Source organism: Galendromus occidentalis, unplaced genomic scaffold (genome assembly GCF_000255335.2).
Source record: "Galendromus occidentalis unplaced genomic scaffold, Mocc_1.1 scf7180000077480, whole genome shotgun sequence".
In the NCBI taxonomy this organism is placed as follows: domain Eukaryota; kingdom Metazoa; phylum Arthropoda; class Arachnida; order Mesostigmata; family Phytoseiidae; genus Galendromus; species Galendromus occidentalis.
This window is the reverse complement of record NW_003805468.1, coordinates 422692-438056: the sequence shown is the minus strand read 5'-3', so window position 1 is coordinate 438056 and position 15365 is coordinate 422692. Positions and strand designations below refer to the sequence as shown.

General features: G+C 50.6%; 2 protein-coding genes across 2 annotated transcripts; both read left to right on the top strand.

The window, feature by feature from the left end:
• The first annotated feature begins 11109 nt into the window (after window positions 1-11109).
• Window positions 11110-13482, top strand: LOC100903568 (uncharacterized). The gene is made up of 7 exons (XM_003745273.1): window positions 11110-11361; window positions 11643-11780; window positions 12056-12124; window positions 12284-12402; window positions 12502-12719; window positions 12879-13081; window positions 13217-13482. The coding sequence occupies exons 1-7, from the start codon at window positions 11199-11201 to the stop codon at window positions 13480-13482; spliced, it is 1176 nt and encodes a 391-aa protein (XP_003745321.1). The 5' UTR covers window positions 11110-11198.
• Window positions 13483-14220: 738 nt separating this feature from the next.
• Window positions 14221-15273, top strand: MED7 (mediator complex subunit 7). The gene is made up of 3 exons (XM_003745226.1): window positions 14221-14255; window positions 14395-14798; window positions 14914-15273. The coding sequence occupies exons 2-3, from the start codon at window positions 14395-14397 to the stop codon at window positions 15188-15190; spliced, it is 681 nt and encodes a 226-aa protein (XP_003745274.1). The 5' UTR covers window positions 14221-14255; the 3' UTR covers window positions 15191-15273.
• Window positions 15274-15365: the final 92 nt, after the last annotated feature.

The following is a 15365-nucleotide window of genomic DNA, read 5'->3' as shown; positions in this document are numbered from 1 at the left end:
GTAGATTTTCATCCACAAATTCTGACACAGTAAAAAGCTCGTTTCATCCGAGAATCTTCCAAAACCCACCTTCATGACCTCTTCTTGGACCAAGCGTTCACGGTCGAGATCGGATATCTCCCTCTGGTATTTCTCAATGGCTTCCTCCAACAGGGATTTCTCCCTCAAAAACGTTTCGCGCTCCTCAACAGTCGAGAGCTCCGCGTTCTCCGCTCGTAAAAGGTGCAAGGTGCCGTCGAAAAGCTCCGCTAGAGACGAAGATCCTTCATGGACCGTAGGCAGAAACGGATTTTCCCCCAAAGCTTACCCATGGTAGCGACCTACTGTCTACAATCCCTCCAATCTCTACTCCATCTCACGATGGGAATCCGATTTTGTTCATTTAGCTCTTTCACTTCACCCCTGTGGTCCACTCCACTCTACTCTACTCATTCATTCGCATGATTCATCCATAAATTCTGGCGGGGGACGGACTGTTGAATCTGAACTGAATCGATTCCCCATCTGAGGGGTATGGCATGCTATCCCATGCCGGGGGGCATTCCTCAGGTGCTTCAATCAGAGTTGATGCGACCTTGCACCTGACATAGGAGTCTCTCTACCTCACTCAGATAGCAGTCTTTCTCCCTCAGAATAGTCCCTTGCGCCTCTTATAGAGCCAGCGCTGCGGGATCTCAAATTCGTCTACGGGGTGGGGATAAATCCCGTGGGCTTGAGCACACGGCAGAAAACGGACGTTTCGTCACCGCCAAATCGCAGATATCGGAGAGTCCAGTCGTTGCTGCGGCCCGAATGATTTCGTTATCCTCAAATGAGTAGAGCAGCAGTCGTTCATACTCCAATACTCTAATCTCATCTCTAATTGGACGACACGCTCCCACTCCCAACAAGTTCTCACTCCCGGGGTGATCACCGTTTTCTATGATGAGTTCAGAAGCGACCTCGTGATCCTTGAACTGCTCATACAGCTTCGAAAACACCCCTTCCTTGTTTCTTCGAATTTCCTGGATTCGGTCGGTCGAGTCAACGAAATCCCTGATCGCAGTCTCGAAGCTCTCCTGATTAGAATCACCTTCGCATGCCAAGCGTCGTAGATCTGCATAAAATTTCGAATTTTCAGTCTGCGCCTTCATGCTGGCATACAGGAGACGGAGCGATATTACGAGCTCACTCAAGACGAGTCGTCTGGAAACGGTCGCGGAAATGCGGCACGTAGATCTGTGTTGAAAGGCAATGTGATTCCTGAGCTTGGATAGAAGGGTATACTGGGTAGAGGCTCGCGCTCGGCGACTTCTAACTTCTAACCTTCGATGAGAGGTGACAAATCACGCTTATAATCGCCGTTTCCGTCCATGACGAGGGACTTCCTTCGAAACAGTTCCGGTTGACTACATGCATTGGTCCGCATTTTTCATGAGAAACAGAAAGTCCGGCAGCGAACAAGTCTGCTTTCACGGACGAAATGCGATCACATGGTTGGACAAGAGCATGTGACGTTGGCTTCAACACGCTGGTGTGCACCCCGCTCCGAAATAGAGATCGCGAGGTGCAGGCCCTGTTCCCAACTCATGATCTTGGCCTCCACACAGAATATGAAGAGTAGGAACTCGAACTCAATGATAAGTATATAGTATGAGCTAGTAACTCTGACGAACATAGTCGAGGGGGTACGAATGGGGATCCGACAAGTATGCTCGAGGAATTGTCCGGTGATCCTATCCGATCCGTTTTCCATTCTATCACATACCGGAGCTGAAGGAACGCCAGCGCAGATCTCAATGGATAGTGAATTGAGAACGGTCCTGGGGATGCCGAGAAGCAATTTCGCGGAAACTCCCGCAGTCTGGTGGAGTCCAGACTTAGACTTTCGGACAGGGCCGATCCGTCCTCGGTACTTGTGTCATCTCTCTCACTGGGCTATATGAGACATGAGACATGGCGAGAATTGTTTGTCAGTCGAGCCTTAGAAATCGACGTCTCCGACGGCGGAATTACCAGAGTCAGGGATCGTCGTGAGCATGATTTCGATCCCGAAAAGTCTTCAATCAGGATGCAGACAATGAAAATGTTTTTGTATTCGATACGGTACTTTCCCGGCTTGATGATAACGCTCCATAAGGATGCTCCATTTGAAGCACTACCCAATAACTCGCTCGACCCGGTCCAATGAAGCGTCTTATGCGTTGCTCCCGAAAAAATCAGATTCAATCTTAAGTGAGGTGAATGGTGAATACCTGAGATCGGCTTTCGTTCTTCGCAGCCGCTCGGCGAATTATCACGTGGTCCTGGAATGGCTATCGGGAGGGAACAATCTTCTCCCGGGGAGCTTCTCGTAGCTTTCGTTCTCGCGTCGGCCTGGCCCTAGATGCGCAGACCCCTTCAGCGAGGCAACGCAACACAACAATTTTTCGGTTCCCATGTTCCGCTGGTTCCCCACCAATCTGGGAAAATGCTTGCTTCGATGCTGTAATGAAGGCAAGGCCGACCGATTTCCGTGACCCAATCCTCGGACCGCAACCGCGAAACTCACATGCGGTGAAGTTGGAGAGGGGCAGGGAGCACACACATTCAAAGCATGATTGGGTCTTCTCCGACGAAGCGGAATTTTCAGAATGCAGACATGGAAAATACAATCTACGGGAAGCTAGGCCAGTGCGCAGTGATTTCCGGCCAGCCGCGGCTCTGTCGGCCCCCTCCCACGTCTCGAATCACAAGAGCCCAGGAACCGTATTCCGAGGACGAATCGCTGGATGAAGTTATGCTGTACGCAAGGCCGCGCCGTCTTCTCATCTAGAGGCATATCTATTCAGCCGTTTAGGATACTGCAGCCTAAATGGCTCATTTCTTACGGATCCGAAATCCTCCGATGCGAATGTCCTCCTGCGCTTCCGAATCCGGGAAGCTTAAGTCACTGATTGGACGAAGGATAAGATATCTGGGAATATTTAATTTTCTAACGATCCATTTCCCTCCTTGCCTATGAGTCTGTATCAATGCTCAGGGACCAGCAGCCAGGCGGATTGATGGATTGAGCGAACAGAGGATAAATTTTCTCGCGCGGCCATGGTCCTGCCAGAAAACGGGTGCGCTTCACGCTCAGGGGAGGGTATCCGGCGAGGCAAGGCCTAGGGACCGAACACCAGGAGCATGGGATCAAAAAACCGACCCGAAGAACGAAACTGATCAAATTTCTGGTGGATTATTACTCCTGTTAAGAAAGTCGCAGATTCCCCCATATCGACTGCGGAGGAGTCAATGCGAGCTTCAATATTCGTAGGCTATTGAGTTCAGAGGGATCGGAGGCGCATTGCATTTCGACTCCGATTCTTTATCTCAGTTCCCGTGGATGTCTGCTCGAAGTCTCCCGGAGCTTCCTCGGAAGCCACACGCTTCACTCTGAGGATGACATCAACACCGGGAGGTTCTTCCTCGTTCAGGGTAGGGAGCCGGACGGCAAACGATGAAAGAGATCCATGATGACAAGGAGGAATACAATAGTAGGAGCGCGTTTCTCCCATTATCATTATCACCAGCGACATCGCCAGGGCATCAACTCCATCACTGGAACCAATCATCTCCACCGCCATCATCGCATATAGTCATAATCATTGCCTGCACAACGACGAATGATGATGGTGATCCATGACAAGCCGGCCGCGAGTTTTCATTGGGCGTCCAAACCCCTCAACCACACGGGCGGCCAATCACCGGCCTCGACGACCAAGGGAGAGAACTGGTCTTTCAGACTCCTCTTTTCGCTCGCTCGGCGGCTTCGTCGTCGTCGCTCAACCGCCTGCATCCGTCCGTCCGTCTGGCCGCCTGTGACAGCGGCAGCAGAGCCACCCCAAAACGATCTCACGGCGCGAATGGTCGCCTGTTCGTTGATTCGCATACACGGAGATACCACAGAACCCGGGCCGGGTTCACCGCAACTTTCGCTACGCCAGCTCGTCTTTCGACGGTCGACGAGCCTCACGAGCAGCACTGACTCGGACTGACCATGAAATGAGCAGGGCATAGAGCTCCGAGAAGACACAACCGCGGTCGCGACCCATTGAGTTTGTTTCTTTCGCGCCTTATCGTTGAATTCGAGTGAATCCCGCGACTTGGCTCCCATCTATCGGGAATCGGGACGCGTTTCGAAGTCACTCCCAGTCGAGGGAAGACTTTGCCGAGTCGTCAATTCCCGTCCCGGTCTCCCCGGACTCGAAGGAAACTATTTCACCGAATGGCTTTATCTTTAATTATTTTTTCAAATATATTTGTCATTTGTCGGCCCATTCGTGCTCTTGGACTCCTCTCGAAACGGAGCCTAGTCCAGGGGAAATCGAAGGGAAACTTTCTTGGTTTCGCCATGGATATCTGAAAATGATTCGTCCCTCATCCGGGTACTGGGGAACCTGGAAAACTCACGATACTTAGAGAGATTCTCGAGCCGAATCATTCATCGTTTGTCAGGGCAGAGATTCAGAAGTCGCAGGCCGCTGAGTGATTTCTGGGAACGACGCTCATTCGGAAGCCATCGGTCACTCAATCAGTCAACGAGCTGATCAGTCCTTCTGCCGGGACAGCTCCCGAGATCGAATCGTCATGTACCCGTCAGGCTAGACGCTTGAGGACAGATATTTCCGCGCAGCGCTCTCCAGAGCGAGACTCGCGTCTTGAGATGCGTGAGAATACGAGCGCTCTCCTCTCCTTGGATGAGCACTGAAGACGCTCCTATTGACTGCTCATTCATATCATCTCTCATTGGATTTGCAGACTTTTGGCGTCTCGCTGCTCAATCAAGACTTTACGGCGTCTGAGCGGTTATCTCATCGAGTAATTATTGGGAAAAAGGTTGTAAAGTTTTATTAGTATCTGCATGCGAAGACCAAGCGCTATTTTGATGAGCCAGAAGAAGATGCCCTATTCACTGCGGCTGCTTATGAGAGAGGTTAAGATTCGTCTAGTCCAAGGATATTGGTCTCCGACTCAAACTGTCCTGGAGTGGGAGTTGTTCCTTATTCACCAGCATTCTCTCTCAATGTTTATCAGCTGATGCTTTCGAAGGCTCTCCGATGATTTTCGCCGCTTCGAACGGCCTCTCCACCCAAGGAGCTTTGTGGTCCAATGAAATCTAGATCAGATCCTACATACGATTGAGCTCCCTCTGAGGATCACCTGAACCCGAATTCGGAAATTCGAAACTCCTTTTAGTTAGGGAATGGGATCGAACGAGGAAAAGATGGAATAAAGCTTGAATTCGAGGGAAACGGGAGAAGAGGGAATGGGAATTCATTGCCAAGAATCTACAGCGAATAAAGCATCAGCGGCTCCGCAAGCGCAATAATAGGCCGACTCGGATTTCGGAATTGCGTAGAGTCCTAAAAAAGAACGAGGAATCAACGAATGTAAACACATTCTTCGAAACGTCGTTTTCCGCTATGAAGTAAAAGTCTTTGATCTTCGACGACGCTGAATACAAGCGTAAATAAACAAGATAAACGGATCGCCGGAGCGCGTGAAAACGGAATCGTCGAAGTCATGGGAAATCTATTAGAAATTTACGATCCGAAGCGAACAAGGAAAGGGTTTGTCATGGTAGCGGCATCGGTCCCGATGGCTCACATAAATTCGAACCAAATCTCCCCTTCCGGCATCGAGGGTGCGAAAATAAACTTTTTCAATTCTTCGAGATGAATAAGATTCATCTCGGAATCCTAGAAACAGTCTGGTGCTTGCAAGAGCGATATTCGCTCAAAACTCGGCAGGCCAGGTGCTGGAACATACTCCGGACGTATTCGGAACCAAGCGGCAGAAGAAGTGGAAGCATGAGCGGTCGCTACACGCACTGAGCAGAAAACAGCTCCATCCGTCTACAGTGGTCGAGAAGGAATGGGGAGAGCACAATCGATTGTTCATGCATAACAAGCTGGAACGCTGATAGTTCCGAGACCATCGGCTGGGGGGGATAAATCCTCATATGAGGTCATTTTGATTTTCCAAAGGCGGAACGGGCTCCGATCCATGATTGCATGTGCCTTTGCACCGGAAAAAAGAACCAGAATACTGTGGCGAAGACGCACACGCTCACTTCTCGTATTCGAGCACGAAGTACAACTTGTATGGGCAGCAACAGCGAAGACGGACGTTCCCGCGGCTGCCGTCGACTGAAGTCGCGACGTCAGTGCCGGTACTCGCGTCTCCAATGCCAACAACGACTTCGACGACAACCGACAACCACGTCAGGGAACAGCAATAAACTAGTTTGAATTTTTCACAGATTGTAAAGAGACACATTGAGGCACGTTTGTCACGCAAATGGAAATCGCACGATTCAGAGCTCCCTCCCGACACGTCAGTTCCGCCGCAGGTTGCCGCCGCAACTGATGATGATCGTTTAGCAGCACGGCGCTTGCAAATCGGGTACGGCGGCGATAGCGGCTTCGAAAACGACTCACTGATTCGTCGACTCACTGTCTGGACGACGCGAAGAGTCCCTTGCAAGCCTACGGGCCTACCGAGTGCCTTTGTCACCCACCCCGTCGGAACGCGCTGTTCCAGGAAGGGGATAATATGTCTTTGCCATGCATCCTGCAAATGTGCGGCAGACCGGTTGGCTGGCTGGCTGGTTGGCTGGCCTGGTTGACTGGGTATCTGTTCGTGTGAGTGTGTATGACTGTGTTTGTGTGGGAATGTGAGTGTGTAAAAGTGTGTGCCTGTATATGTATGTGTGAGTGTGTGTGTGTGAGGCCGTGTGCGCGCCGCTGTCCCTGTGAGCGTCGGCCAGGCTGCTTGCTGCTCACATAATGAGGAGCGCAGAACCAAAATGGCGGCGGCTTCGTTTGGATCGAGGAGCTTTGGTTAGCCGTCCGCTTCGATGTGCCCGCTTCGGGCTTCCAGTCAGTCTCAAATTTCACCAGCGGCTGCAGCAGAAACACTTTTCTTCTGAAAGCTAAGTCAAGGAGATGGGTGAGTTCGTCCGTCCGTCCGTCGCAGCCCCTGCGGGCCGTGTGCACAGGCGACGCAGTCACTGTTTGACAATGCGATCGGTGACTTCGAGGGAAATTCTCAAACGGCACCAATGGCGGTCCATGGACGTGGTTCCGGACGAAAAGTCCGAGAAACGCTTGTTCCGTATTTTGTCGTGAGGCGATGACATCCCCGCTCAATGTCATCGTCCCGCGGGTCACTCGTCGTGTTCTGATGAAACGAATCGGTGGCAGGCGGTTCGGCTTTTCCCAGTCTCGGAGTTCCCCTCTCAGTCGACCGGAGTCGGTCTCCCTCGGCGCGGTTTTTGGAGTATCGTAAATCAGTCAAGTTACACGCGCCTTTATGCAACCCATGGATATTGTCGGAAGCGCTCGTCAATGATGATAATGAGAATGTCTAAGCCGTTCATATTGTTGTGGCGCTCGATGATTAGATCATCTCGAATCACTCGAGCTCGTCACTAATCTCTTTCTTCGTCCGTCCTATCTGTCGATCTTCTTTTCGCTCGGCGTTTGTGGGATGACAACCCCGAGCGGTCGACGGAACGCTTGGTTTCTTCGTCGTTCCGAAATCCTCCGCGGATTGGGCTCGTTGCGCCGCGGTATGAAGTGTGCGGAATGCGACAACAAACGCTAAATGAACTTATCCAAATGGCATGTCAAAGCGGAAAGATCGATCTTACGTCTCTTGGGACCGTGAGCCCGTTGAGGTCGATCGAGTCTAGAGTAAGCTTTCGGTGAGTGAATCACTGAGCCCAAGTCGCTCGTCCCAATTAAAGCCTACCAGGAACCCACCTCTGTGCTTTTCGCAGCCGGCTCGCCGTGAAATCGTTGTGTTCGTTCGAAGCTGTCAGAATATCGGGGCTGGCTTCCCTCTTTTGGAGCTCGCTCGTTTGCTTGTTTGGTTGCTTGCTGGGTTCCTTGAGGATCCGACCAGCCGCTTTCTCGTGCTGCCGTCTCTCTTCCGTCATATCCGAGTCGAATACATCAAAATTGAACGTGAGGCTTGGAGATGAGAATGGAGCATGGAAAACGCGATTCCGAGGGTCCTAATTTTCCCAATCGAAACCAGGAACCACTTGGAATCGACGGTGAACACCGAAAAAAACTCCACGCAGAAGCCGAAAACGAGCGGTCTCTTCATGAGACAGCCAGCAGAACAGGCCCTGCTGGAGCACAGCTCTCGAAAGCGAAGGGAGTCGATGAATCTTGACTCAACATCGACCGCTCAAAAAAATTGTTTGAACAGTTTTGAAGCTGCCCAACGCCGGAGAATTGGGTCGCCGGAATATGTGAATTGACGACTCTCTCTTCTTTCTTTCCATGTTGAACGTGAACGAGCTGGCGTTCGTAATGCAATCGATGCGAGCTCCGCCGCCAAGTCCACAGAAACCTGAACGATACCCTGACTGACCTACCCTGTTGATCCGAATTTGTGTGCTTCTAGACTCAGTCATCGCAAATACGGTTCACGGGGGATCTCTGGCAGGGTCCAATCTTCGGACGCTCGACCTGAGCTTGAAGGCACGCATCATCATCAACTCGACGGCGAGGGCACGCATTCGATTATGCATTCGGCTCATCGCTTATCCCGCTCTCGGCAAATTTCTCGCTCGAGAATGCGCCATGCACTATCCTCGTGATCTCTGCTCGGAGCGGAACGGTACGCCTCAAAGCGAAATTATATTTTTCGCCTCCAGATCGAGCTCATCTCGGGTATATTATTGTTATGTTTGGGCGATAATTCGGGCATGATATTGTACTTTCGAGTCGGGACTCGGAACCCACTCAGGTAACGACCATTAAACGCATATGGCGACAAAAGCGATATAGGTTGGCCGAGAATCGATCGATCGATATCTTTCAGCTCCCTCGAATGAAACCCCGGACACTTACCTGAATCATTTCCAAAGTATCGAAAATCTGAAAGTTCGAGCGTAACTTTCAGCTTGTGGACTCGCCTGAAGGAAGTCGGACCCGAGCTTGGATAGGCGACTTTGAATGAGCGGCTCCTCCCCCGATCACTCAAAAGCTGTCAACGATTATGCGCCTGCCGAAGCAAGCAAGCGACCAATGAACGAACACGCACAAACGCAGTCATGATCGACATGGGCATGTTTACCGACGGTCATCGCGATCGACCATCGCGCGTGAGCTTATTACTCGCGCGAGAGTCGTCGGTCTCTACGAAACAGAAACCGCAGGTACGAGCATCCACAACGATGAGGTGTTTGAATGAAACTCAAATTACCTGACTTCGACGATACGCACGGAAGATCCGACCGTACTTTACGACACTGACTTTATGAGCCGTCGAAAAGTGGACGCGCACGAAAAGTCCGAGCTGTTTCGGTGTTATTTTTTCTTCCTCGACGCGCAGCTCGTAAACTGACATTGGGCTACTGTATCGGATATGGACCAACCTGCATACAATATCCTCAGGGTTGGCTTGCTTGTGATATTGGGAGGATCTCATCTCAAAAAGTACGGTGTCTCGCATAAAATTCCCGAAGAAACCCTGAAACTCCTAACAAAAAAATAGTTCCGATGCCTATCGAGCGGAAACATTTTCGGGACTGCGCCCTGACGGCTATACATCACGGCAACCTCTGCGAACATTCTCGGAGCCTTACCAGTTATGGACGCTGAGCTCCTCCAATCGAAACGAACCAAACGGTTGTTGGCCTCTGTCGATTGCTTCCCCCGCCGCAATGAAAGATCGCAGTCGAGTGAGCCCTAGTCCGATTCGTCGATCGATAGATCGATTCCTCTATTGATCGCCACGTCAGCGACTCCGGCAATGGACGTCGCGTCGGTCGGGGAGGACTGAGTAAGTCCATTCGCTGAAATGATTCCCCTCGAGGAAATCTCTGCTCGAACCACAAAAGCTTCCCCCACAGCTTTGAAGTGTGATATGCGCGAATAAACGCGTTGAAGTTCGCCTTAATTCACGCCACCCGAGAAAACTCCGACTTATCATCGGATCTCTTTTATGATTCCTTACCCTAGACCCCAATTTGACTCATTGATCGCAGCTCGCATCGCGCGTCGATTTCCATATGTCGATTGAATCGAGCGCGATCGGTAGAATGGGAGGCGCTTAGAGAATTCTCGTCATGTATGATTGAAGCCTGACACAGGAATCCGCCCGTCAATCAAGGCTCGGAGCTCTCTAACTGGCTGCTCAGCGGTCGAGTGTTCGCCCTTCGAGAAAGCGGTTCGCAAAACGACTGAAGAGCTCTTCAAGCAGCGGCTGATCCACGTCATCGCCAATGACGACTCAGAGGCGAGGATAATTGTGGATATTGATAGATAACCGCAAGGTGTTCTCGACGTCGAGCGCTCGGCGGACCACTAAGATCGCCTTTTTTCGTTCCATTTCTTCTTATGCTGAATTCCTCGGAAGTCCTGGCGATCTCCGCAGAAACTCCCGTCGAAAGAAAGCCCAGAACATGACAGAATTTCGAGACGCCTCTGGACTCTGGACGCCCGGATATACAGTTCTGCTCCTCGAGCTTCTATCGGGGATATTCCCCAAGGAGCACAGTCCCCGAATTCTCTGAGCCCTGCTGAGCAGGGAGCGCATCAAGAAGCCTCAACCCCAAGTCGATGTGGAATCCCTGAAATTATTCGAATGATCGCTCAGTTCTCCAAGCGGAATCAGGGATGTCGTCGATATGGATGCTCACCCAGGAGAGAATAAGAAATCCAGACGTTTTCGGTAGATGAACGCTTGACTGAGCCCTAGGTGAGCGCTCGAGGATGAATATTACTTATCCTATCGATCGCTGCATCCTCTGCTCAAACTAGATCTGAAAATGAGAGTTCTCAAGGGAGAATGTCCCTGATTCCACACCATTCGGCAAGAACGAGCCGATTTTCCGATTAACCTCCGTGAAAGAGCATGGTGCGTTCCGCGTCTCGTTGAGGAAACGACGCAGGCGATTTGATTTCCTCCTTCGATACATAGTTGATCGACGGCGGGGAACACTTGGGTTCGAGTGCGAAAAGGTTTTAGTCGTCTATTAAGAGCGCCGATAGCCCGGCATTGTGAGGTCAACATGAAAGGCCGCGTGTTTACGACAGGCCGCTTGCCCCTTCCTCCAAACTAGTTCTGGAATGGTTTGAGTACAGCATCGCGAACTCGGAGCGGCATGCAATGCCTGTGGAACAGTTTGAATCTCCCTGTGATAGGACGGCGAAGACATAATTGTCCATCGAATCATGGCCTGCCGACACTTATTTTTCAAAACATGTGATCATCTACTTCTTGTGACAGTTGTCGCTCCTCTTGTGTCCATGTACTGGTGCGGGATGTTCTTCCTCGTCGACGAATACGTCTTCCCTACGGACTACGTCTTCAGTATTTGGTTCACGTGCGTTGTAGGTGAGACTGACCCCGGGTCCATTTCGGTAGGCTATCTGTGCCCGCTTGGGTGCGTTGTATGTGATTCTCGGACGAATCCGGAACGCGGATGGAGTCTGACCGAGCTCCACAACCATATAGCTAGTGAACGATAGGTCTCGGAATAAAATGATCTCGTCTGAGCCTTGATACACTTAAACTTCGGTTTAGTTTCTCCTTATCGAGCCTCAGTAACGAGGAATGAATCAGACTGAAGAAGTTTTCGTCTGGATATTCTTTCTCATCTCTCCGGTACCGACTAGGATTCGGCGCGGTTTTGATCTGTCACATAGAGCACGAAAAGTTGACCGAACTCGCTCACACGAACGATGTCGTCTACAACCCGCTGGCTCGGCTTTACTCGATCTTGCTCATAATCATCATCGTCTTCCAATGGAGAGGTCAGTTAATAAGAGAATATACACAGACTTGGCCTATAGAAACAGTTTGTAAATCATAAATTCATTCATATCGGAGAGCTGATCATAAACTTTATGAGGCACATAAACCGTAGAGGAGTGTTGCGAAGGCAATCCCAAGATGAAGGACTCACCTGACCGATCTACCTAATCCCACAACCCGTTTATCTTCATTGGAATACATTCCCGGATCTTCCCCGTCATTCTGCGGTATCGCCTTCAGATCGAACCTCTCATTCGAAACGAGTAATTTCCAGGTTTCTGGTACATCTTGGAATACTATCTGCCGTCTGGAGTCCTTTCCGCAGCTATCAGCATTGCGGTCGGTTAGTTTCAATGACTATCTCTGATCATGCCGATGGGACTCGCTCACAGTGATAATTAGTAACTCGCGTCGGTTTCTCGCATTCGTCGATGCAAAAGCGATTTCGCTGCCCCGCGAGACGGTGTTGCGTCGGAGAAAACTACAGGTTCCCTCACTACAGGTTTCCTACTGCTTTCCGCGAGCGGGTGCTGTAAAAGCATCACTGGAGTGGTGCCCTTCGTCCTGACGGCGGACGACAAAACGAATTATTTCGTGGCCTTATCGAAATTTTCTCATGTGGTCAGGTCCTATCGAAGTATAAGTTTACATCCTGTGCCACTCGCGTATTTGACACAGGAGTTTGATCGCTCTTGACTGATTGTGAGCAATCATTTTCAGTCGCAGCGGAACAAGGCCTTCAGACTGATAGATCATCTTTACTCAGTATTTTTCATTCACCCCGCTGTTATCCTATTGTGGCGAGGTTTGTGGCATATACAGGATCATGGAATCCTTGTCGATGACCATGTCATGTCGGGAATCGTCTCAGTGAGTTGCGGATCGGCGGCAGTTCTGAGTTTCTACATCGCTCAGTTCCCGATCAATCGTTGCGTCAAGTGAGTTTCACACGGTTTGGCCCTGCTTGCGTGCTTCCTTGAGGTTCAACGGAACTACGAAGATGGACAGGTTTCGACAGGAGTTCGAGCCTCCACGAGGACCCTGAACCCTTGAGTACGCCAGGATATCGGAGGCCTCGAGTGCACCTTTCCTTTCAGGACTCTCAGCAAAATCCCGCGGTTCCTGGTCGAGCAAACGTGGAAGCTCCTGGTGGTCTCAGCTGCCGTTTTCTATTGGCGGGGAACATGGGTTTTCTTCGAGATGATCTTCCAGAAGCATGTCTTCACCATGTGGTTTGTTACAATCGTCTCGGCCTTCATGCTCTGTGTGCTCAACGTGTGGAGCATCGCGACACTACGAGGTGAGGATCGTTGACCCGATTCTGGAGCTGGGCGGAAGGTCGCTTCTTGATAACTCCGACGCGGACCGGGAGGCCCGGCTTCCCCTCTAGATGGGAAATTCGATATCGTCCCTCATCCTCAGACTCCGCTTACAGGAGTTTGGGTCGACGATCCGCTGGACTCGAGCGAAGACTCTATCCTCTTTGACATACACTACTTTCAAGACATTGCGAGCGTTGTCAAAGACACGAAAATTATACCTGTCTACAACGAAAAATACGTCGAAAACATCGAAGCTCATAAGGCTAAGTCAGAACGAAAACCGATCCTTGACAATGGTAATGTCACGCCAATAGAGAGATCCGATCTGACTATAATATCCATTGCCGAATGGGAGAAAATGCACGAGAGCGACTTGTAGATAGCGAAAAAAGAGTCCCGATGTGAAATGTACATTGAAATAAACGTCAGCTGAATGTTCAGCTCCAATCGGAGTGGGAAGGAACTGCATCCAGGGCACGGCGAGAATTCCGAAGAATTATTGTCCATGAGAAGAAACCTCATTGGAGTCGGTACTGTGCTCCTAGACGGGGAGCCCGATGATAGTTCTTAATCGATCCGTCCGCAAGTTATTCGTCGTAGGAAGAATCTTCGTACTAGACCTATCAGTTGGGTAAAATATGACTCGAAACGAAGAACAGCCAGGAGTCCAGCAGAGACCAGGGACTGATCGAGAACGTAGACATTGCGAGCTTTGCTTTCCGGGCCGGGAACGAGCGTTTTCCTAGGCATTACCCATTCCGACTTGACTCCGTTCAGAAAGTGGGAAATCAGCCGAGCCAGAAAGATTCCTCCGCGGGCGTGTGGGGAAATTATCGGGCAAAATATTCGCTGTGCTTGAAGAGATCCACCAGTGGCGCCACGATGAGATTCGCTCCTCGGTGAGGAGCGAGTCGCATCACACGGCGAGTGTCGGCAGCGAGTATGAGAGAGGGATCTCTCTCTCCCAGTGTTGTGTTTGTGTACATTTTCTTCCTCCGTGTCGAACGAAAACAGAGTGGTCCACCAGCCGCCATCTTAAGAACACTACCTTGAGGCCGATATCCAATTTCCCGGCTTGCCGGACACTGGAACTATTACGGGATATCTCCCTGTTTTCTCAACTCTCGGAGCGAGCTTCTCTCACGATTCAAGGTTTGTTAGAATTGAGTATAAGTGAAGACCCCAGACGTGGAAGCGGTCAGGTGAATCCGTAATACCATGCGACACCGCAAATCAGATGACCCGGGATAAGCGGATCCGAGAATATTCACGTGTCTTCGCTTGTCCACAGATGGGCGAACGGACAGCTTCGAGCTCGTTGCCGCTACCTCCACAATTCGTGAACCTGTATACAGATGAAAACATTCTCCAAGGGAAGGCACCTTCCCCGCCGAGACCGATTACGGACGCTTATAAAATGTTCGGCGCTCCCTTCCATCCCGACGATCCGATCATCCGGCCCCTGGAATCCCAGGGGATCAAGCGGCTCCATCCCCAGAGCTATGACCCTAAGCGAGAGCTCAAGAAGCTCAATCATTCAATTTTGGTCAATTTTCTCGATATGCTCGACATTCTCGTCCGATGTCCTGACACGATCAAACTGACAGAGAAGAAAGACGATCTCAACTTGCTATTTGTGCACATGCATCACCTGATAAATGAGTTCCGACCCCACCAGGCTCGCGAAACTTTACGGTTTGTACATTCTTCGAGTGATATATCGAATTCTCCTCGGAAATCCGCCGTCAGAGCCAAACGTATCCCGTACGATCTTTGTTGATCCGGCAACAATCAATATTCCTTTTTGCAGGGTGATGTTAGATGTGCAGAAAAAGCAGCGTCTGGAGACGGCAGAGCGATTCCAGAAACAGTTGGAGAGAGTCAGCGAGGTCCTCAAGGCTACGACGGCCTCGTTGCCGGACGAAAATCAACTCGATATCGACGAACTGCTCCAAAGGACTTCGCGCTTGATCAAGACCGTCCGGGAGGCGAAAGATAAGCTATCGAAGAAAGACGACCAAAGCGCATCGGCGTGTACGCTGGGTGACCGAGTTATCTGCGAATATGTCGACTCGAATTCCACATGATCACTCGTTTCTTGAGGCCGGTTTTGTGGAATGCGCTCACAATTGTAAATACTTTGTTTATTAAATACGAACGCACGTTGCCTGTTCTACCGGAGAGCTCATTCTGATTACCCGTTCGTTGTGGCTTCGATCCCCCGTCGATTTCAAGCCACAATGCGAAGAAGGTATCATCGAT

What these genes read in the sequence shown, in the direction of transcription:
- LOC100903568 (XM_003745273.1), top strand. Translation starts at nt 11,199, where the DNA reads ATGGCCTGCCGACACTTATTTTTCAAAACATGTGATCATCTACTTCTT. An exon ending in TATCGAAATTTTCTCATGTG is followed by an intron (nt 12,403 to 12,501) that starts GTCAGGTCCTAT and finishes AATCATTTTCAG; the next exon opens with TCGCAGCGGAACAAGGCCTT. An exon ending in GAGCATCGCGACACTACGAG is followed by an intron (nt 13,082 to 13,216) that starts GTGAGGATCGTT and finishes CTCCGCTTACAG; the next exon opens with GAGTTTGGGTCGACGATCCG.
- MED7 (XM_003745226.1), top strand. Translation starts at nt 14,395, where the DNA reads ATGGGCGAACGGACAGCTTCGAGCTCGTTGCCGCTACCTCCACAATTC. An exon ending in CAGGCTCGCGAAACTTTACG is followed by an intron (nt 14,799 to 14,913) that starts GTTTGTACATTC and finishes TCCTTTTTGCAG; the next exon opens with GGTGATGTTAGATGTGCAGA.